This window comes from Trichosurus vulpecula, chromosome 3, assembly GCF_011100635.1.
Source record: "Trichosurus vulpecula isolate mTriVul1 chromosome 3, mTriVul1.pri, whole genome shotgun sequence".
Classification (NCBI taxonomy): Eukaryota; Metazoa; Chordata; class Mammalia; order Diprotodontia; family Phalangeridae; genus Trichosurus; species Trichosurus vulpecula.
In genome coordinates this window covers 391572966-391596735 of record NC_050575.1, presented here as the reverse complement: position 1 = coordinate 391596735, position 23770 = coordinate 391572966, and the positions used below count along the sequence as shown (strand labels likewise).

Below are 23770 nucleotides of genomic sequence, written 5' to 3'. Positions count from 1 at the left end.
CAACTAATTACATTTATAAAAGGGACAGAAGTTATTCCTACACCTTTAAGCCATATGGAGCCATTTAACAATTTTGACCCCAGTATGAATGTTATAAGGCTCTATCATTCATTATGCAGATAGACTGCATATGGCCATTCTTCCCCAATCTTGGTGATTTTTCTTTTAACCTAAATGCCCTAGTCTCTAAGTTTTAAATCCGCAATTTGTAATCATCAATACTTTCTCTTCTATAGTACTGCTCTTTTAATTACCAAGGAAAGGTCATGCTTATAGGTGGTTTTCTGCTTCAGCTTTATATCTGTTCTGTAGTTCCTTTTGGAGTAGGAACCAGTCACCCACACAGGGATTTAAAGGAGTTGAGCTTTTTTTTTTTGATGCAACAAAATAAGGTCTAGTTTAATTTGACTGTTTGGCATTTTGTGTCAGTCATTATTAATTTCAAAGAAATTGGCTGAATTTAACAAAAAAATTTTTATTCCTAATGGGAATAAGATGAAGTTTATTTTAAAACTCTCCTTCAGCCTGCTATCTTAAAACAGAGTATGATCAGTAAGAATTTTTGAAGGGATATAACTTTTGATAACAGATTTCAGTGAAATTGAGCATATGGATGGAGATTGCAAAGAACATTTACAGTGGGTAAGCTCTCAAGTTCCCAGATTCCCTAAATCATTATTCATTCAAGGCAAGTAACTATTTGTAAGTTTGATTTGGAGTCCTGGCTCTGCCTGGTTTTTAAAGTTTCAAGTAAGCATATGTCTGAAGTTACTACTACTACAATTTTAGAAGGTCACATAGAACGTTGAGCAATGCAGATGACATCCTACTTATATGATTTGGTAGATAAAACCTACAGGATTTCTTGGAGAAACATAGAAGGCAAGTGACTTGCCCAGGGTCACACAGTATCGGATTTGCTTGACTATAAACCCAGTATTCTATCCACTAAATCACACTACCTTATATAATAAAATTAACTTAAATAGTTTATCAAGAAATTAACGAAAGACTTAAGACTCTGAATAAGACATGCATATTTAGACATGGCCAATATGGGAATTTGTCTTACGCATCTATGCATATTTATTACAATGGCTTTGTTTTTCTTTTCTTTCAGTGGTGGGGAGGGAGCTAAAATTAATGCTTGCTAATTGGAAAGTTATCTTAAAAATAAGTAAGTTAACAAAACCTTTGATTTCATCTCTATTGATGTATGTCCATGTAATATTTTCTTCTCATTGTAAGGTAAAGTCCTACTCCCCATATTTGACTGTTATTTTTTAGTTAGAGAGCTTTAAGCCTCTCTCATTAGTCCATGACTTGTCAGTGTCAGCATTACATAACTTTATCCACATTTGGATATTTTCTAGTAGCAAGTTTTCTAAGTATGAGGTGAAAGATTGCTTATAGTTGGTGGAAACCTTTCTACTGAAGTTTTTTTTTTTTTCTAGAAGTGAGAGCAGGTAAATGGGTTGGGTAAGATTTTTATTCTGGCAAGACCCTTTGAGACTCAGATGCCTTACACTCATTATTTTCTTTTCAGGTTTCCTTTGGGCATGTCAGTGGTTACCATGGCTGTAGTAAGAAGGCTCTAGTTTTCTTATTCAAGTTTTTATCAGACCTAGTACCTTTTGAAGCCCCACAGTACATGAAGGTGAGAAGACACATACAATTCTCTTCACTAGGTTTCATTTTATCAACCTTTTTTCCTGAATTAGTAGAAATATCCTAATAACCTCTCGTAGACTATCTCCAGGGCTTGATGTGTGTTTGTTATTGTTTTTTAAATATCTTGAGATGCACTGAGAATTGGAAGTGTAAAAGTTGCTTTGATAACTTGAGTACTATGGATCCAGAGTTTCTTTTTTTTTTTGGCACGGGTTTTGTCTTTATTTTTTTGCACTTGGGTTTTATAAATTATGTTAACTTTCTGCTGAATTCTCAATAGAAGCAGCTTTTGGGATAAAGTTGTAAAGCCTCTGTAATAGAACTGTTAAAATATCTAACTTGATAAGTAATCCCACTCTGCCCTTTTGCCTTCAGATACACATTCTCCACCCACCATTGGTACCAGTAAAATACCGGTCTTTGCTTACTGAATATATTACACTAGCCAAAACTCGATTGGCTGATCTCAAGGCAAGTTCAAGATCCCAATACTTCCATATAGACTATTGAAAATACTGTCTTTTAATCTCAGAATACAAAGTATCTTGGGACAATTTCAAGTTTTTCACCCTTTTGTCATCTCAAGGTTGCTATAGAAGATATGGGACTTTATGAGGACTTATCATCAACGAAAGAAGCTATAGAGGTACTGGAATAGATGCTCTAGTCCTGGCACAGTCTCTCTTAGATGCTGCTGTTTTGATTGAAGAAGAGGTCTTTTTCATAGTGTTAATGTTATGCATTGGTCCAGACTCATGGAAATCTCTTCCCTATAGCCACTTATCACAAATGTTGTCATTTTATTCAGCAGCTGACTCTGCTGCTTAGTGTTGAGCTCTGGAAATATTGGTTCTCTTTGTCAGTGATGCAATTTGAATTTCATTTCCCATTCAGGAAGTTGAGGGGAAGTATATGCAGAAAGGATTGTGATATAAAAACAAAAGACCCCAATAATTTTTTTTAAGTAATCAGGGTTAAATGACTTGCCCAGGATTACACAGCTAGTAAGTGTCTGAGGTCAAATTTGAACTCAGGTCCTTCCGACTCCAGGGCCGGTGCTTTATCCACTGTACCACCTAGCTGCCTCATCACCAATAATTTTTAAAGAAAAAAATGGTGTTTGTCATAAAGGCATTTGGTTCCATGTTTTACTTTTGGATACATGTGTTCAGAACATGAGGAAGTAAATTGTTATTTATTGAAAAGCAAAGTAGAGAAAGAAAAGCTGTTAAAATATGGCTCTGTGGAACAATATAGTTCCTAAGAAGCCCTAGATTTACATAAGACACATATGGAGTGATGGTCTTTAGAACTGAAAGGGACTTAAAATTTTCTTAGGGGATCACGTAAAATAGGAAAAAATAGACACATGTTTACATGAAGATTAACTTTACTAGGATCATAGTGATTTAGAACTGGAAGGACTTAAGACAGTATGGTCCACCCCTCACTGAAAATAGCTAATTTGGAGTATTTTTTACATTTTTCTAATATTATTGATAACTTTCATTTTTGATATTACCTATGTTTCTCAATTTATCCTTTCCCCTAAACATGCCAGATAATGATCCCTTATGCTAGAGAAAAAGTACAGTTCAGCAGAATTAACCAACACATTGAAAAAGTTTAATATTTGAGATGTTACCCATGCATGGTACTGTACCTCTACCAAGAGGAGAGGGAGGTGCCTTTATACCTCTCTTCTTTGGGGCTAAACTGAGGCACTATAAATTCATACTATTCCTTTTCAGTAGTTCTCTTGTTGATTCCATTTATTTTGTTGTAGTTATTTTGTATATTCTTTTACTATTTCTGCTTACTTAAATTTGTAGCTGTTAGAAGTCTTCCCATGCTTTTCTGTATTTATCACATTCATTTTCACTCTGTTGGTCAGGCAGGCAGATTACAAGAGTTTATATTTCATTTTCAAAAAGCAACTCTTTTCACTTATTCACCATATTTTACATTACCTTTTTTCTCTGAGAAGGCATAAAAGAGACAGAAAAACTCCATAAAATCAAGTAGTATGTGAAAAGACAAGTCTAGAGAATATTTCTTTAAAGTTACATTTTCCCTATTTGCATGCATATAATTGTGTACAATTGTCTTAAATGTGTGATGAAGATCAGTGTTGAGTTTGGATGTTAGAATTGTGTGAGATAATATATAAAGCTACATTAGAAACATTCCTTCATTTATAGTATGGATTGTATTTTTTAAGGTTGAACTATTTAAGAGTACTTAGCACTCATACAGAGGCAGTGTAAAAATATAAATTTTACCATATAGTTCATTGGCCCTTAGGATAGTTCATACAAAGGGTTAAATTTTTTAAAACCTGGGAAATGAATAAATTAGTCTTGGTTCTCTTTTGTTCATCAAGTATTTTTTTTTAACTGCACATCAATCTTTTATTATAGTGAACAACAACAAAAAGCAGGGGTGGAGGTTAGTACAGTTATGCTCAAATTGATAACAGGACCAAGCTGGCAGGTCTGGGTGGCCAGATACAATGTGAAAGGCAGTGGGACACAGTCAAACAGGTTTTGATGTGCTTTAGAGGCATTTCACTGCCTCCACTCCTTAGAAATCAAGGAATCAAGCCTCACTGGTGGGGCTTGAGATCTTTGATGACTACCATGTGGGACAGTTTAATTTCAAAGGCCACTAGCAACAACCAGTCTAAAAGAAGAGTCTTCTGTGTATATTGGATTCCATGCTGTCTTGGGGCGATAGGGGAGGAGAGGGAGGGGAAGAAAATCTGGAACCCAAAAACATGTGGAACTGAGTGTTGTAAACTAAAAATAAAAAATCTTAATTAAAAAAAAAAGAAGAGTCTTCTGTGGAAGTAAATGCAACAAATAGACATTAAGGCATCATCCCAACTTCCCATATCCATTTTTCTTGGGTTAGGGAGGAACATGATCCAAACAAGCCTTTGATGATCATTAAATTACCATTGAGATTGTAGGCAGCTTCCTACAGGAGCCCCTGGGAGTGGTGCCCTCCTGGAAGGACTGGTTTATAGGAATAACTGGGAAAATTGCTTCTTTTAACTCCCCTCATTGGTCACTTCTTACCATGTCGCCAACTCTAACCCTGAGCCAAGTCCTTTACTGAGCCAAACCATACAGGAAGTGTTTATTTTTTGTGTATCAACCACTTTAGCTGTTACCTTCCAGCTGTTCTAAGGTGATAATCATTGCTGAATATTTAAGGACAGGAAGATAAAAGCCTGTATCTCATCAAGGTCAGCACTGTTTAATTTGTTACTCCAACTTTCCTTTTTATGTACATGAACCAGCCCCACTTCCAGGCGCAACAAGATGTTGAAAAGGCCATTCAGGTATTTGAACAGACAGGGAAGATCCCAGTAACCGTAATGGAAGCCAGGTAGGATGTTATTGCCCATGTAGGACCTAGCCATAATACTCCACCTGGAGTAGGTGCCATTAAATGTTTGATAACAGTGGTATTATTCAAAATTCTTTATATATGAGCAATTATAAATTTAAATTGGTATTGTTATTTATATACATGCATATTCATTTATCATAAAGTCACATGAAGCAAGTATTCTCATTTTTACAGGTGGGGAAACTAAACCATAGAAAAGTTTAGTAACATGGCCCATGGTTAAGTGATGGTAGAGCCTGGTTAAGAACTCAGACTTTCTGTTTCTAAGGAAATGCTGTCAGTCCTAACAAAGCATAGCTTATGAGTATTTCCATACTTAATCAGTGGTATAGTGGAAAGATCCCTGGGTTTGAGGCTTAAGTTCTAACACTGGCTTCTGTGAGACTATAAAATATAAAATGGGGGTCTGTATCCTCCTGGGTTATGAAGAAAATACTTGGTGAACTTCAAAATTCTCTGTAGATATGGGTGTTATCTATAACTACCACGGATCACTGATTCATCTCCATGAGTTCTCCCAGCCATATAGATTACTGCCTGTCTATGCCTTGGGATTGCTTTTTGTTATTATTAATTTGGAAGCCTATGCAACTGCTGTTGTTTGGTACAGATACCAGTCAGAGAACAGAAAGCCAGGTGTACACTGTAGCAACAATAAGTGATCCTTTATTATTCTAAAGCTTGATTGTCAGTTTGCCTGAAGCCACTGCAGTGAGCTAAATGGCCCATGAAGGCTGAAGGACCACTTGGTCAAGTATGGATCGGACAAGATGGCCTCTGGGGACCCTTGCAACTCTAAGATACTGCATTTATTGTATTCTGAATATTATTCAAGCTCCTCTGTTACTTTGAGGGATCCTCACTGTGTTTTCATTTCTATGTTCCAGTATATTTAGGAAGCCCTACTATGTGTCTCGTTTTCTTCCAGCTCTGCTTATACCTCGTGTGGTTAGTATTTTTCTTTTTTCATATGTTACAAATTACAGGAGGACAATTACAGATCACTTTAGGCCTTGCATTCTGACTCCTATATTTTTATTATGCAGCTGCCTGAATCTCCTGATTCCAGAATGGTTTTTATAGATTCCCTCAGAAGGTAGGAATATCAGCTGGGGATGGGTTGGGAAGATTGATGAATTGACATGTTCCTATACTATTTACTAATACATCTTGAATTATGAAGCTTATAGTGTATTTGTAGGGAAGATTTGGAAGTCACGGGGAATATTTTCTTTTTTTTATAAATTTATTTTTTATTTTTAGTTTACAGCACTCAGTTCCACAAGTTTTTGGGTTCCAAATTTTCTCTCTCTTCCTCTCCTCCCTTTCCCCCCACCCAAGATGGCATGTAATCCAATGTAAGTTCTACATATACCTTCACATTGAACTTATTTACATACTAGTCCAGTTGTAAAGCAATGGGGAATATTTTCTTTACGGAGTAATGGCATGAATTGGTAGTTAGATTGTATTTTAATTTCTAGAATCACTAATGTATTCTAAGATAAACCTTTGGGATGAATTATCTGGAAATTTGGAAAGTTATATAGTTGCACAGTCACCATGGTAAGAGAATTTAAGCAAGGAAGGAAAATGAAAAGGAAAACTTGTGTTAGATTTAGCCTACAAAGAAAATCACTGTCATTTAGAAAAGTTCTTAATTTGAAATAATGCACTACCACAGCACACCCTCATCTTTACTTGTGATTCCTAGTATTTGATAGCAGTCCTCAGTTTCCTCGGTAGAGATATAAAACAATAAAGTCTGTTTTCCATACAAAGCTTTGCAAAAGTAATGAAATATATGAAAAGGTTGAAATGAGAAAAGTAACACTATTATAATTTCCTATTTGGAGACTGTCTCAGGAACTTACTTCATCTTTGCTTTTTCTATGCACACTTCACTTACAACTCTACATTTTATGCTGAAAACCCCTTGCTTAGATATTAGAGACAGTCTTGTTGGCATCTGGTAGGTACTGGAAGCTTCTCCCCACACTTAAGAAAAATGCATATGTTTGGGGATGTAGTATCTCATGCAAATGTTTATGCCATGATTGTTCATCTTAGCATGTCCATGCTCACTCTTCCATATCCTGCCATGGCTTACAAGTGTGACAGCAGGCATGGAATTTAATTCTTTGCCATCCCAGAAAACATTATTAATTTGTGCCTTTTTAAGTGGCAATACAGTCTTCATTATTATATATATTTATTATATATATATCTTCATCATTATATCTATTTCCCGTATTGCAGCTTTATATATTTTAAGACATATAAACATCCTTAACAAATCCAACTGTAAAAAGTTCTAATGAATCCAATTCATTTTTGTTTTCCCCTGATACAGAGCTAATAAACTTCCTCCAAATTTGTATTCCAACTACCTGCAAGCCTGTTCTGCCACAGAAGAGAGGCAGCTAGAAGGTAAGTTCCCTTAGTTACTGATTTAGCGCTTAGTAAATAATTTGATGTTATCCATTTCCTTGATCAGGAATTTTTTTCATATAACATATATTTGATTAGATATAAAGCTGATTAGGTCAACATCGTGGGGTTCCAGCCCCACCTATGCCAACTAGATACGCAATGTGTGTCTTACTCATCTTGTTAAAAATATATATGTGATGGAGGAGAGTTAGAGGAGAGTGTTTGGATGGTTCATCAAAGATCTATAACTATTTTTGTTTTAAATAAACCCTACCATTTGTCTTAATTTCAATGTAAAATGTATAAACAAAAACATACCACTTTATCTGTATCCATCTAAGATTGCAACTTCATTCCTGCTTTTCTTCCAGTGTTCAGTTCTTAGGCACAGATTGCTTTTTGTTTGCCTGAGGGCTGTAAGTATACAAGTTCTAGAGAACATTGTAGGCATTGCTTCTCTTTTTTGTCGTGTTTAATCGTGTCCAAATTTTGTTATTCTTGTTTAGCGTATTGAAATTTTGCTTTATGCTTTTTCTCCTTCTAGGAAAAATGTTGAAGTAGATCTTGATGAAATTTTTTTCAGCACTGATAATTTGTTCTTTTATGGTAGCTTTACTCTGGATATGGAAAGGTTTGGATGCAGCTATCTATGCATATTCCTTATCTCCTTCATTTTATCTCATTCTGTCAATTCTTCATGTGAGGAATGATATGAATAAACTAGGGCAATAGGAAAGCATACATAACTTTGTAGGATCTCATCTTATAATTGGCCAGGTGTCAGCTACGTAGACTTCATAGTGCACATAGCTTCTTAGTTTTTGTTTGTTTTTTAAGTTATTGTTCTTACTTTAAAGTTAAGAGAAACATCCCTGGGTCAGGTAGTTCAGTTGAAACTCTTTGTGGGCTGGTCTGATTTTTATAAATTAAATGATCTTTTATAAACTTAATATTGAATATTAGTATAACTAACTAAACTTATTTCATAACTTAATTCAGATAAATAAAATATCACAACTTTGCCCGTTCTCATTTACTTTTCCTCTTAAATAGTTAATTTTGTACTCTGTTCTTCTTAGTCTGCCTTTTTTGCACTTCACATTATGTCCTAACAATCTTTCTAAATAGCTTTATGTTCCTTATCTTGGAGGCAGCATGTTTCAGAGGAAAGGGCATTGAATTTGGAGGACCTGAGTTGAAACTCTGGCTTTGCCAGCTATTACTTATGGGATTTTGGGCAAGGAATTTATCCGCTTTGGACCGTGATTTCCTCATCTGTAAAATAATGGGTTGAACTAAGTGATATCTAGTATCCCTTTCTGTTCCAATCTGATTGACTCTGTGTAGAGTGCTTAATAATTCGTAAAAGAATACATAGGCCAGTTATTATCATAAATAATATTAAGTTATTATAGCATTCCATTCCATTAATGAAACACAATGTATTTGACCAGTTTTCTATTGTTGGACATTTAAGTAGTGCCCAGTTTTTTTGTAGTTACTGATGATGTAATATGAAAACCTTTAAAGTTTCTCCTTTTGATTGAATCGAATGACTAAATTAGAGGGTAGGATTATTTTTGTGGCTTTCACAGAACACTGCTAGATCTCTATCCAGAAATTTGTAGTTCCAAAAGATACGAATGAATGTACATGTTTTTCTGCAACTTCCAGTTCATTACTATAATTTTTTTTATTACCATCATTTTTTAAAAAATGTTCATTTTAATCTTTTTCTTCTGAACTTAACAAGTACCAACTGAAATAAGCACTAAGATAGAAGGTTGTACATGAAACTGTTATTTACAACTTGTGTTTTTAAGCACATAATAAATTCAAAAAGTTGCTTTCAAATCTGTCTTGTTTGTGATTCCTTCTTGTTTTCCCTCTATTCTGTGCATTTCGAAAACATATTTCAGTGACCTTTTTTTCTGTTTTTGCCTCTCCTCTCTGAGAAAAAAGAAAAACTGGACCTTTGTAAAAGTTCTGCACTCAAGCAAAACAAATTCTCACATTGTAGTAATCATCATCTCAGACAGTGCAACAGTAAAAATAGAGATAGGATGGACCAAGCAAATCAAAGACTTCCATAGGGCAACAAGAAATTTAGGAACAAAACCAAAAGACTGGGGGAAAAAATAGAAAAATATATGGCATCTCTTCCACTTAAAACAACTGATATGGAAAAACAGGTCAAGAAGAGAACCAAGGGGCAAAGTGAAACTAGCATCCACTAGTGACCTCCTGAAACATCCATAACATGAAAATTCAGGGGCAGCTAGGTGGTACAGTGGATAGATTGTCCCACCTGGACCCAGGAAGATTCATCTTTCTAAGTTAAAATCTGGCCTCAGACACTTGACACACTTACTAGCTGTGTGACCTTGGGCAAATCACTTAACCCCAGTTGCCCTGCCTTCCCCCCTCCAAAAAAAAAAAAAAAAAAAGCCATAACATGAAAATTCCCAGGTACATCAGAGCCAAAATACAGTGATTCCAAGTCCAAAAAAAAATACTGTGAAGAGCCAGAAAGTTCAAGTACTGGTGATCCACAGTCAGGATCACATATGACTTGGCAGCTACCTGTTGACAGTTGGAGAGCTTGGAATATGATATTCCCCAAAGTAAAAGACAAAGATGGATAAGCAAGAATAACTTACCCAGCAAAACTGAGTATAAACTGAGAGAAAAAAATTGACCTTTCATGAAATAGAGAATTTCCAAGCATTCCTAATGAATATAAATATAAAACATTTTACAGAAATGAAGACAAATTGGAGGAATATTTATTACTTGTTGGTAGTCTATGCCAGTATAATAAAAATGACAGTGCTATCTAAATTAATTTACTTACACGGTATAACAAATTATCATAGAATTACCTTATCAAGGTAGAAAAATAATAGCAAAATTCACCTAAAGAAACAAAAGGTTAGGAATATTAAAGGACATAATGAAAAAAGGTAGGAAGCAAGAAGGCTTAGCAGTAGTACCAACCTCAAACTGTATTATATAGCAGTATTTGCAATTGGTTGAAAACTAGAGAAGCCAGCCAGGGACAGATTGGGTGTATGATATACAACAGTTAATGAACATAGTTGCGTAGTGTTAGATCAAGCCATAGTCATCAACTACTGAGGCAAGGGTTTGCTATTTCACAAAAAATTATTAGAAAACTGGAAAGAAGGATGGCATAAATTAGGTTTAGACCAACATTTCACAGTATATATCAAGACAAACTCCAAACGCATGCATTGTTGATGGAGTTGTGCATTTGGCTGCCCTCCAACTATTCTAGAAAGCCGTTTGGAACTAGACCCAGAAAGATACTAAACTGTGTGCTTGCCCTTTGATACCATGATGCTGCTTCCGAAGAGACAAAAGGAGAAAAAGATCCTATATGAAGAGAAATGTTTAGAGTAGATCTTTTTGAAGTGGTGTCAGAGAACTGGAAATTAAGGTGGCACCCATCAATTTGGGAATGGCTGAGTCATGATTGATGGATATAGTTGAATATTATTTGCAACATAAGTAATGATTAAGGGAATGATCAGGGAATTTTAGGAACATGTATGAATTGACACAGAGTGAAATGAGCAAAAACAGAAGAACTATTTATACAAAACAATGGCAACATTGTAAAGAAAAATAAATGTGGAAGATGTGATGAAGAGCTGATGAAGAAGAATGCTCCTGAAAGAGAGGTAATGGTCTCACGGAGCAGAATGAGACATATATTTTTGGACATGCCCAGTGGGTGGATTTGTTTTGCCTGAATATATTTGTCACAGGTTTTTGTTTTTCCTTTTCCTTTTTCTTTTCTTTTTTTTTTTTGGGTAAATGATAGTTGGGAGAGAATTGAGTGAAGAGGGAGACCAGCAATTGTGTTGCTGAAAAAAAAAAAGATAAGAAAATACATTTGGTGTTCAATATGTTACTTTAACAATTATCCTGTCTTGCTCATCCATGAATTCTTCCTTCTCTTCATTCTAGAGGAATATTTAATGCTCATGGATGGGCCATGCCAATGTAATAAAATTGGCAATACTCCCTTAGTTAATTTACAGTTTTTATGCAATAATCAAACTACTAAAGCAATCCATTGCAGAGCTAGACAAAACAATTCATTTGGAAGAACAAAAGATATAGAATATCAAGGGAAATAATGAAAAAATAGTAGGAGTCAAGGGGGACTAAAACTTCTTGACCACGAACTATATTGTAAAGCCGCTGTCATCAGAATTATTTGCTATTAGTTGAAAAATAAAAAATTAGAACAATGGAAAAGATTAGGAAAAAAACAGAAATATTTGAACTCAGTAACTAACCAAATTGTAAGTTTCCTAGGAAAGAATTCCCTATTTGATAACTTTTGGAAAAACCGGAAAGCAGTCTGGCAGAAATTAGACTTAAGGCAATGATTTAAAACATATATGAACTGAATATTAAAGATTATAGTATAAAAAAAAAGATGAGTACTATATACCTTTCACAGTTATGGCTTAGGGAAAAATTCTTAACTAAACAAAGGCTAGAAGAATTTTTTTAAAAGTAGATAAGCTTTGGTTACATGAAGTTGAAGAGATTTTATACAAGAGTTAATGTGTCAAGGATAAGAAAGGAAGCAATTGCCTGAGGAAAAAAAATCTGATAGCTGTAATAAGGGTGTATGTGTGTGTGTGTGTACATATACATACATACACATATATGTGCATATTTATGTTATTTTTATTTATACATACACATATATAAATTTTAAAATTCGTTTTCAAATTTTGAGTTCCAAATTCTTTCCTTCCAGCCCTTCCCCACCCATTGAGAAGGCAAGCAATATGATACCCGTTATACATGTGAAGTCATGCAAACTTATTTCCATATTAGCCATGTTGAAAAAAAAGCAAGAAAAAGTAAAATGAAAAAAGTATGCTTCAGTTTGCACTCATAGTTCATCAGTTATCTCTCTGGAGGTGGATGACATTTTTCATCATGGGTCCTTTGGAATTGTTGTAGATCATTGTACTGATCAGAGTAACTAAGTCTTTCACAATTGATCATCATTACAGTATTGCTGTTACTGTGTGCAATATTCTCCTGGTTCTGCTCACTTCACTCTGTTTCAATTCATATAAGTCTTCCTTGTATGAAAGTTTTTCTGAAACTATCCCCCTCATCGTTTCTTATAGCACAGTAGTATTCCATCAGTCATATGCTGCAACTTGTTCAGCGATTCCCCAGTTGGTGGGCATCCCCTCAATTTCTAATTCGTTGCCACTGCAAAAAATTCTGCTATAAATATTTTTGTATAAATAAGTCCTTTTCCCTTTTCTTTGATGTCTTGGGGATACAGACCTAGTGGTGGTATTGCTGATCAAAGGGCATGCCCAATTCTATAGGTCTATGTGCATAGTTCCAAATTATTCTTCAGAATAGTTGGACCACTCTACAACTCTGCTAACTGTGTATTAGTATATCTATTTGTGCACATCATCTCTAGCATTTGCCATTTTCCTCCTCTGTCACGTTAGCCAATTTGATAGGTATGAGTTGGCATCTCAGAGTTGTCTTATTGTTAGTGACTGAACATTTTTTCTATATGATGATTGATAGCTTTGATTTCTTCAGAAAACTTCCTGTTCATATCCTTCAACCATTTATTATTTGGGGAATGGCTCTTATTTTATAAATTTGACTCTGTTGTCTACATTTCAGAAATGAGGTTTTTATCAGAGAAAACTTGTTATACATTTCTCCCACAGTTTCCTGATTTTCTTCTAATTTTGGTGCATCGGTTTTGTTTGTGAAAAAACTTTTTAATTTAATTTTATGTAGTCAGAATTATCCACTTTACATCCACGATTGGCTCGGTCACTTGTTTGGTCATAAAATCTTCAGTTGTCTTTATATCTGATAAATATTTTTCCATATTCCCCTAATTCACTTATGATATCACCCTTTATGTCTAAAATCATATACTCATTTTGACCTTGTATTGGTATACAGTGTGAGATATTGGTCTATGCCTAGGTTCTGCCAGTTTTTCCAGCAGTTTTTGTTAAATAGCAAATTCTTCCCCCAATAGCTTGGATCTTTGGGTTTATCAAATACTAGATTACTGTGGTCATTTACTTCTATATATTGTGTCCCATATCTATTCCATTAATCCACCATTCTAGTTTTTAGCTATTGCCAGATTGTTTTCATGATTACTGCTTCATAATATAGTTTGAAATCTCCTACTGGACCTATCTTTCACATTTTTTAAATTGATTTTCCTGATATTCTTAAGCTTTTGTATTCCAGATGAATTTTGTCATTTTTTCTAGCTCTATAAAATAATTCTTTAGTAATTTGATTGGTGTGCCACTGAATAAGTAATTTAGGGAGAATTCTCATTTTTCTTATATTGGCTTAGCCTGCCCATGAGCAAGTAATATTTTTCTAGTTGTTTAGATCCATTTTTATTTGTATGAAAAGTATTTTTTAATTGTGTTTATATTGTTCCTGGTCTTCAAGCTATATAGAAAACTAACAAATACGTAAAACCAAAATCCATGCCTCAATAGATAAGTAATCAAACAAAATAATAGTAATAACAGTAATAGGATGTGAACAAACATTCTAAAAGAATTACAAACTATTAACCATGTAAGAAAATAAGGGAATTGTAAGCCAAAACAACCCCACATCTAGCAAAACGGAAAAGATGACAAAAGATAGTGATAGTTAATGTTGGAGAGGTTTTTGAGAGACAAGCCTAGTGATGCGTTGTTGGTAGAGCTGAGATTTGGTATAGTCATTCTGCAAAGTCTGAAGTCCTTACTCTGTGCCAGACCCTGTGCTAAATGCTGAGTGTTTGAAGAGTCAGAAACAGTCCTTGCCCTCAAAGAATTTATATTCTACTGCCAAACAAAGGGCAGTAGGGGTGATGTAGTCAGAGCTGCCCTTTAGGGAAATCCTTTGGCAGGTATGTGGAGGATGGATAGTGATGGGAAGAAACTAGAGGCAAAGACATCAGCTGGAATTAGACCAGGTGCAGGAGTCTAGGCAAGAGGGCCTGAACTAGTGTGAATGTTTCGTGAGTGGAGCAAAGGCCATGGATACAGGAGATGTTGTGGAGGCAATATGATTTAGCGCAGATTGAGCAAGTCAGATGTCAGAGGTGATGTGAAGGGGGGGGCAGCATCCTTTGTGTTGGCCAAATGGTGGCGCCCGTGACAGTAATAAGGAAGTTGAGGTAGGTTTTTGGGGAAAGATAGTGAGTTTGAGATGTCTCTAGGACTTCCAGATGGAAATGTCCAATAAGCAGTAGGTGTTTTATGGTGGGAGCTCAAGAGAGACACTTGGGTTGGGTTGGAGGTATAGAGAAGTCATCTGATTTGAAATGATCGTTGACACCGTAAGTGCTAATGTCATATTATTTTTTGGACGTTAATATTGTCTAGCTAATTTTCACAGACTCTGAAAGTCTGAAGGACCCTTAGAGGGTGTTTTAATCTAAGAATCAACTCTGTAGCTTACTTAAGAAGTAATTGTTCAGCCTTTACTTAAAGGGTCTGCTTGGTGTAGTGGAGTCAGGACACCCTGGATTTGAATTTGGCTTCTAGTGCTGCCGGCTGTGTGATTCAGGACAAATCACTTCAGCTCTGTGCACCCTAGCTCCCTCTCTGTGAAATGAGCACATCAGAATTGTCCCCAAGTTCTAAATCTGTGATCCCATGACTTCACTTGAGAAGGGAAGTCGTTAACTCCTGGAGTAGCTGGCACCATGTTTGGATATTTCTGATTGTTAGGAAGCTTTTCCTTAAATCCGTTCTAAATTTATCTCTTTGCAGCTTTCAGTCCTGGCTCCTAGCTCTGTGCTTTGGAGCCGAGCAGAACAAACCATGTGAGAGCCCTTCAGATACTTGGATACAGCAGCCATGTTTGCTCCCTAAGTATCTTCTTTGAGCTAAATATCTCCAGTTCCTTCAACCATTCCTCATATGGAACAATCTCAAGGTCTTTACTGTCCTGGTCACCTTCTTCTTGCCACTCTCCAGTTTATCAGTACCCTTAAAATACTGATCCCAGAACCAAATGAGTGTTCCATATTGGATCTCCTTTGTTCTGGACAGTTTTGTTATTCAGTCATTGTATTCGAACTCTTCATGACCCCATTTGGGGTTTTCTTGGCAGAAACACTAGAGTGGTTTGCCATTTCCTTCTCCAGGTCATTTTACAGATGAGGAAACTGAGGCAAGCAGGGTGAAGTGACTTGCCCAGAGTCACATAGCTAGGAAGTGTCTGAGGTCAGATTTGAATTTAGGTCTTCCCGATTCCAGGCCTGGTGCTCTATCCACTGCACTAAACTAGCTGCCCCTGTTTTGGACACTATATCTCTTTCAATGTAGCCTGAAATCACATTAGCTTCTTTGAATGTAACTTGTTAGGTTTCCTCCATGTCAATTTTTGCCTTGCCTTCCCTCTCTTAGGTTATACTTATAAAATTGATTTCTTTGAACCCAAGTGTGAAACTTTTTACATTTATCCATACATATTATATTTTATTTTGCCAGATTCAGCCCAACATTATAGCTAGTCATGCTATTTTTGGATACTAATTCTGTCATTTGACATGTTAATTGTCCCTCCTTGCTTTTTTCATTTGCCAGTTTAATAAACATTACATCCATACCTGATGGAAGTCCTTGGAAAATGTTAAATCTCATAGTACCAAGCACAGATCCCTGGGGCACTCTAGTAGAGACCTCCCCTCAAGTTAATATTGAACCCTTCATCTTTGGATCTAGCCTTTCAAAAAGTGAAACATGTTCCTAATTGTACTGTTGTCTAAGCCAGAGTGTTGTTAAGCACGTGGCACGCAGCCGCCAAAGACAGATTAAAATGTAATTGTGAAATATTTAACAAAACAAAAATACAATAAAGCAAAGATTGTGTTACATTTTAAAACTGTCCATATGAAGCCTGCAGGTGACCTGATGCATGAATTAGTGGCCCCCATCGCTGTTTGAGTTTGATACCACTGATCTCTTATTTCCATCTTTCCCACAAGAATAACCTAAGAGACTTTGTAAAATGCTTTGCTAAAATATAAATAAACTCCTGTCCTCTGCAGTCCCATGATCTGTCCATTTAGTAACCTGTCAAAACAGAAATGAAGTTATCCTGACATGGCTTGCTCTCACTGAAGCCATGCTGGACCTTTATCGTCACAGCTTATTCTTCTGTATGTTCTCTATCTGTCCTAAAAATTTCACAAGGTTGCTAGGAATCGAAGTCAAACTCACCAGCTTGTAATTTCTAAATTCCATTCTTTCCTATTTTTGAAAATAATAACTGGATTTACATAGCACTTTAAAGTTTGCATTTGACCCTCACAACAAGTCTCTGAGGTAGGTGTTATTATTATCCCCTGGTTACAGATAGGGAGACTGAGGCACAAAGAGGTTAAGTGATTATTTGCCCAGTTGTGTGGTCTGTCTCCTTAGATCATTGACAGTGGCTAAGGAATCACACCACCCAGTCTTCAAGAACCTGGGATGGGCATCATAGAGACCGGAGACATACAAACATCAAAGGTATCTCAGTCCTCTCCTCATCTGGAGCCTTAGCTTCCAATTAGCCATTTGTATTTTGTCCTTTTCAGTTGGAAGGCCATGTTCCTTTGCAGAGTAAAGCAAAAAAAGCCAGATTACTCAGTAGAATAGGTTCTGCTGTCTCTCCATCTGTTTTCATTAATCCTGTTACCTCTTTACCCCATATGGCTTTAAAACAAGTTTTTGCTGTCTTTTGCTCTCCTAGCTGCCTCAGCTCCTTCTGAGCTTTAGCACTGACAATCAGATGTCTTGATAATTGAAATCCCCTGCATCTGTTTCCCAAATTACTCACCTTTTCTTTCTCTTGAGATGATCAGTCATGTGTGCTGATGACAATGTCACTTCTGTTTCTTCCTCTGTTGATCTTCATCAAAATGTACCCCTCCCATCCTTTTTTCAAGGATTTCTTCTCATGAGTATAGATCTTTAATATATAATGCTACTCTCCCTTAACTCTTTCTTCATCGTGTTTCTTTTGAATAAGGTATAATAACTTTCCAAAGCCATATTCCAGTTATGAGTCTTATCCTACCACATCTGTTATACCTGTGAGTCAAATTTACCTCCTAAGTTTAGGATTTCTCATATAATGTGCATTTTATCCATTCTTTGTGCATAGTGTGTAGAAATTTAAGACCATGAGTTCTGTTGCTGGCTTCTGTCTTGTTTTTAATTTCCTGTGAACTTTTGGGCTTCACTACCTCTATTCTTTCTACACTGGAGCCATTCTCTGATATCAAATTTGGTGTGTATCAGTAGTTTTTCCCTTTCTCTTTTCAGCTGAAAGCTCTTTTGATTGGATTTTTAAGACCCTAAGCAAATAGATTCTTATCAACTCTTGTTAAAACACTCTCTTCTTGGCCAGAAGCCTGTCATTGCTATATTTTATATTTTTTCCTATATTACTTTGTGTCTTAGGTTATAGTAGTCAGTAATTCTTGATTTTAACCATGGAATATATGTTAAATTCTATGTAAAAGTCCTTGTAAAGCTGCTGGATTCACATATAGAAAAATGAGCCTTGTTGATATAGAGATGTTTGGGATATTTAAAATAAATTAGCAATTAAGGATACATAACAAATTTCATTTTATACAGACCAAGTAATAAAAATGGAGACTGGTAATGCTGGAGAGCCACTGGAGCAGTTAAAAGGTGAATTAGAAGATCTGAGAACCTTAATAATCGAGCCTGCCAATTATGATGGTGAGATGGTGGTAATTAATTCCTTTAGAAATCTGTCTTTAAACGTGAAGGTATTTGAAGAGGCTGTATCAACTATAACTGGAAATTGGTGGTTTTATATCTTTTTAATGTAATCTTCTGGGATAAATGATTTTGAATAAATTAATTTAATTCTCCAGAGATTCCCCCCTCCAAATTTTGGGCCAGTTCTTTTACCCTTAAGCACACTATCTTTCCACTTCTTTTAAGCTTATAATTCAATTCTCTTTTCCCTTGGTTTAGTGATAAAATCTGATTCTAGGACTAGAGCATGTTAGGGATACCGTCTTCCACATAAGTGATAAAAGCTGAGTTCTCTTCAAGCTGTCACAAGTCTCTGGTGGAAAATTTTTTAGAGTTACCGTGACATTCTAGTCAAAAAGGTCCTATCGGCCAGAAACATCAAAGAACTTTCATGAGATGCTTATGATAAACCTTCCCAAGTACACCAAGCGGCGTTGTGGTCTGTCAAAAATAGAGCCTCAGTTTCTAGAAATTTCAACCACAACTACCACTAAGTCTGTTGATGATGGTGAAGGCTGCTTTGTCCCTATATATTGCTTAACTTTCTATAAAAGCTTAATAAAAACACTAACTTAGGCCGTATATATTCCAAATAAATTGTAAAGAACTCAGTGTTTGCAAGATATTCCATCAAAGTCAACTGGGAGTTCTTAGATATATGTTATAGGGAGTGTATTTTGAAGTGCTCTAAATGTGAAATTGAGTTTCTAAAGCAAAGAAACAGGATTTTTTGTTGAGAGAATTAAACAGGTTTTTAGTATGAGATTGCTCTCAAAGAGTCTCTAATAAAGTTGTGAGTTCATTCAATGACTTTTGAGGATTTATCATATCACTCTAAATATTCTCATATTCGTTGCTCTGCATTGTATCCTAATAACCTTTGAAATGGAATTTTTAGCTTTTAAAATAGTATGTGTACAAAACTGCACCTTGTATTTTAGGATTGAAGTCAGACTGTGTTAAAGCCAAAAATATGTTTACACCTCAGATTAGCCCTTGTTTAAAAGCATGCCTGAGTTGGAACTGGTCATTAGAAGAGACTTCTGGGGCTTAGTGCTTGCAAAATTTCACATTGATAGGACCTTTGCCACCTGCTCAGTATGTGTAGTTAGCTAATGGCTAAGGTTTAAAATCTTTAAGGGGAACGGATGGTTGGTTTACTATTTCAGATAAAAAATGAAAGGGTTTATTTTTTCATGTGTTTCATCCAGGTAGGCTATTTCATTAAAAGATAATGAATTATTTCAGACTCTAATGAATAGGTCAGCAACTTTGTAGAGGGGATAAAGTTAAAAAAATCTAAATTCAAATCCTGCCTTAGGCATTTATTCACTGTCTGACCCTGGGCAAATAACCTGTCAGCTTCAGTTTCCTCATCTGTAAAATGGAGATATTATGGCACCTGATGTGCTTTGCAAACCTTAAAGCTCTATACAAATGCTATTCTTATTCTTATTTCAGATTTAGCCTACTACTTCCCCTCAGTGTCAAGTTCAAACATGTATAACTCTTGTGCCTGCATCGTTACGTCTTTTTTTTTTTGAGTGCTGTACAGATTTTATATAATGCTTTCCTCATGACTCCAAATTTTTTTGCCTTTTAAATAAACCTTTCAGTGGTATGATGATAACTTATATTTGCAGTTTTTTCTAACCTGTGGCTGAGGCTTGAGACTTTAGAGTTGCAGGGTGTTTGAGAATTCATGTATGCGCCAAACATTGCAATTTTGATCCTTAGTTGGTGCCAACAAAATACATACTCAAAATAGATATCACACATGTCTGTAAACTAAATGCTTGTCTCAAACAAGCATTAATATTTTTCAATAGGTATTGCAAATGTTATCATCCCCATTTTACAGATGAGGAAACTGAGGCTCAGAGGCATTAAGTGATTTGGCCCCAGTCTTATAAGTCTTCTGATTACAAGTCCAGAGCTCTTTCCATTGCTCTGAACCTATGTTTTGCAGTTTGAAATAAGTTCTCACATCTTTCACTGGTTAAGGCCTTTGGTTCTCGCAAACATCAGAAGAGGAAAAATAATCCATTCTAGACTAGCTATGAACTTCTGGAGTGATCACCACAGTATATTTAACTGGGAACATGTTGAGAGCAGTTTGAACTGGACCTCGTAGTCATACTTAGCTGACCCATTCTATCTACCCCCTTTTCCTTACCTCTAGATAAGTAAAATTATATGTTAACTAGAAAAGTAAATTGATGTAAGTACTAATTATATTCTTTTTTCTCTTGCTTCACCTTTCTGCTAATCACCCCAATCCCGACTCTTTCTCCCTTTCCTTCCACTTGCAGCTTTGTCTGCTCAGATTGCAGTGATCTCTGAGAAACTGAAAGTTGTTCTGGGAGACAGTGGTGACAGTGGAACTGAGACATCCGGGATTCACCTTGACGTCCATTCTCTAAAACTTGGGCCACGGGAACAGAAAGTGAGTGTGAACTAGCTCAGAGTAAAGAGGGTAGACGCTGGGATAAGGCAATTTGAACTTCTCTGTGTTTATAAAGGGCATTCAGGGGGTTAGGCTTCTCCTGAACTTGTATTTTGCTGGGTTAAGGATTTTTATATTAGACTGGAGCAAATACTATTTAACTCAGTTAATGGATGTTCATAAGCATGTGTCTTGTCCATTCCTGGACATAGAGGATTCCTGGGATTTGAAAACAGATTTCCTTGAAACCTGTTTTCTCTGTATCTCCCACTAGCACATTTTGTATTCAGGGTTGCATTTCAAAGTTTTGTGTAGGTGTAAGCACTACAGTATTATCTATGATGTAATGTTATCACAATGCATGGAACCTGCACTCCCCAAAACAAATGCAAATATATTTTTGTCTTAGGTCACTGATCTTCTGCTGACATCTTTTTGCCAAAACCTAATGGCTTCTTCTAGATTCAATCCACCTGATAGGTAAATATGCTACTTTCTCTTAAGTTCTGAACCAATTTAATGGGCAGCCTGAGCACTTGATGACTTGTTTTGTTAGGATAATAAATAGCTAACATTTATATGGTACTTTATAGTTTACAGAGGGCTTGTCCTATCTACATTATCTCATCGGATTCCCCTGACTCTATGAGCCAGTTGTTATTATTCCCGTTTTACAAATGAGGAAACTGAGGCTTAGGTTAAGTGACTTGTGAAGGTCACATAGCTAGTGTCTTTGGCAGGATTTAAACACAGATCTTCCTGACTCCAAGTCCATCGCTCTGTCCATTGATTCTAAAAGATAATGGAAATAATCCTTTGTTTTCCAGTTCTCCTTAATGTTTTCCAAATACTTGAATAGCAGTTTAGTACTTTCTTGGGAAGCTTCAGTAAAACTGTCAGTCTTATTTCCAGCAGTTCTCTCTTCAGTATCCTGTTAGGATGAGACTGCCAAGGAACCACAAAGTCTTCAAGCTTATTTATGTTCTTTGGAGTCCCAACGTTTTTATAACAAAGTGCCAAGTGCCAAAGTTTGTGAGGCATCTTAAGTGAAACCTCCCAATCCTCCAGAAAATTAAATCAGTCTTTACTTGTTTATTAATTGCTGAAAGAACATTCTTGATTTAGGGTCCAACCCTTTCCTGAGGCAAGGAAGAGGCTGTTTGTGGTGTGGGGTTGGAATGAGCCAGAGAGCTAGAAAGGCCGATGTATTGCAAAAATGACTACGACCCTTTTCTGTGTCTGCCGCTCAGTAGCAGTTGGAATAGTTGTGGGTACGGTCCTGTCGGTAATAACTAAAGGGCATTAAGAACAGGGATTTATTTCTAAGGTCAGTGCATGAATCTCTGGTTTTTAACCTTTCATTAGACTACTTGAGACCTGGGAGGGGCTTCCCCTACATGATGCGACCAGTCATTTTGGGACTGGGCTAAGGATATTTTTTGACAGGTCCTGCTGATAGCTCCATCTTTGGGCTGCTAGTTTGAAAATACTTCACTGTAGATTATTTAGGGCCATTCATATATATATAAAAGATGATTGTGAAGTTAATTCCCCCATGGTAACATGGCTCTGAAGCAGCCCAGTAGCGTCCCAGTCAGGCCCGTTTTCAAGTCCTATCTCTGACACCTTTGTAACCTTGAGCTAATGCATCACTTAACCTCTTGGTACAGTAGGCCACTCTCTTAGACTTAGGGGTATAACAATTACCGATCTACATTGGTAGGAGCTTCCTCCTTTGGAATTCCTGACACCATGAAATCACAGGTTTGGACCAACACAGCTTTGGCCAGGAGGAGTAGGGGTGTTTTGAAACTGATCTTTCCTTAAGCCCATCATGTCCACTCATCTTTTCAGTTTTTTCTCTTTTTCCAGCCATTTTTTGTAGGGTGTCTTTTCTAAAATAAGCCTGCTGGAGTCTCCTACTAATCTTCTCAATACCATTTCTTGAGCTCGAATGCAAAATGGTCCGTTTCAGTATGTATATTAATGCCAAGAGTCTTAGGTTAATAAGAGATCGCCTTTAGCCATCTTATCAACACCTTTTTACTCTGGAGTTTAAGGTAATTCAAACAACTATCAGTACAAATGGTCTTTTATAACATTTGTCTCTTTGCAGGCAAGGCTCCTGGCCATCACTGTTTGTGAAGATGATCTGTGGACACAGGCATCTTCTTCCTGCATTGCTTGCCAGGTTCTGCCAACTTATTTACCACCAGGTTAGGTTTTCTGACTTACTATCTCAGTGCCCCACCTCCCACAAAGTACTTATTGAGCCCCATATGCCTTGGGTTGCACACTGAACAATGGGCTGTTCTTTGCTACGAGGATGGAGAATTGTCATTCACTGAGGGAATGTCCTTTTGCAACGGGAGATGACTAATAAAGAGGAGGTACTTCACCATCACCGAGACCCACCTTTGTCTCAGCTTTTTTTCCCCAAGAAGAAACTGTTTTTATTCCCCTCATAAAAAACCATTCTTTTCCACTTCTCAGAATTAATTCACAGCTGACTAAGTTCATGCTATTCACAACCTTCATCATTGTATCCAGGACTATAAAATATAAAGATTACACCTGCTCTGAATGCAATTCCCTGAGCTGGATCCAAGGAGGGTGGAGGAGAGAGTGGGTTTCTGTTTCCACTCATGCTCTGTGTGGATTGTGTCTTGGCAGACACTTATTAAGTGTCTCCTGTGTACCGTGCACTGTGCTAGGCCAGGAATACAAAGAAAAGCACCACAATTCCTGTTCTCAAGGAGCTTTGAGTGATGAGACAGAAAAGATGGGCTTAGGCCAGGTTATGAGTGGCTTTCCAAGCTCAACAGGGGAGTTTTTATTTTATCCTAGAGGCAATAGAAAGCCAGTGGAATCTGTTGAGTAGAGGAGATATGTTCAGACATACACTTAAAGAAAATCAATTTGGCAGTCATGTAGTGGGTAGATTGGAGTACAGGGAGAC

General features: G+C 36.4%; 1 protein-coding gene across 1 annotated transcript in view; it reads left to right on the top strand.

Annotated features, from left to right (window-relative positions):
- FANCA (FA complementation group A) overlaps positions 1-23770 on the top strand; it is a 103303-nt gene that overhangs the window by 38208 nt on the left and 41325 nt on the right. Inside the window, exons 15-25 of the mRNA XM_036750246.1 lie at positions 1547-1657; positions 2047-2142; positions 2258-2317; positions 4976-5064; positions 5976-6036; positions 6135-6184; positions 7442-7518; positions 18216-18323; positions 20678-20811; positions 21221-21291; positions 22928-23027. Of these exons, the coding sequence (XP_036606141.1) occupies positions 1547-1657; positions 2047-2142; positions 2258-2317; positions 4976-5064; positions 5976-6036; positions 6135-6184; positions 7442-7518; positions 18216-18323; positions 20678-20811; positions 21221-21291; positions 22928-23027 (957 nt within the window). The remainder of the gene's footprint in view (positions 1-1546; positions 1658-2046; positions 2143-2257; positions 2318-4975; positions 5065-5975; positions 6037-6134; positions 6185-7441; positions 7519-18215; positions 18324-20677; positions 20812-21220; positions 21292-22927; positions 23028-23770) is intronic.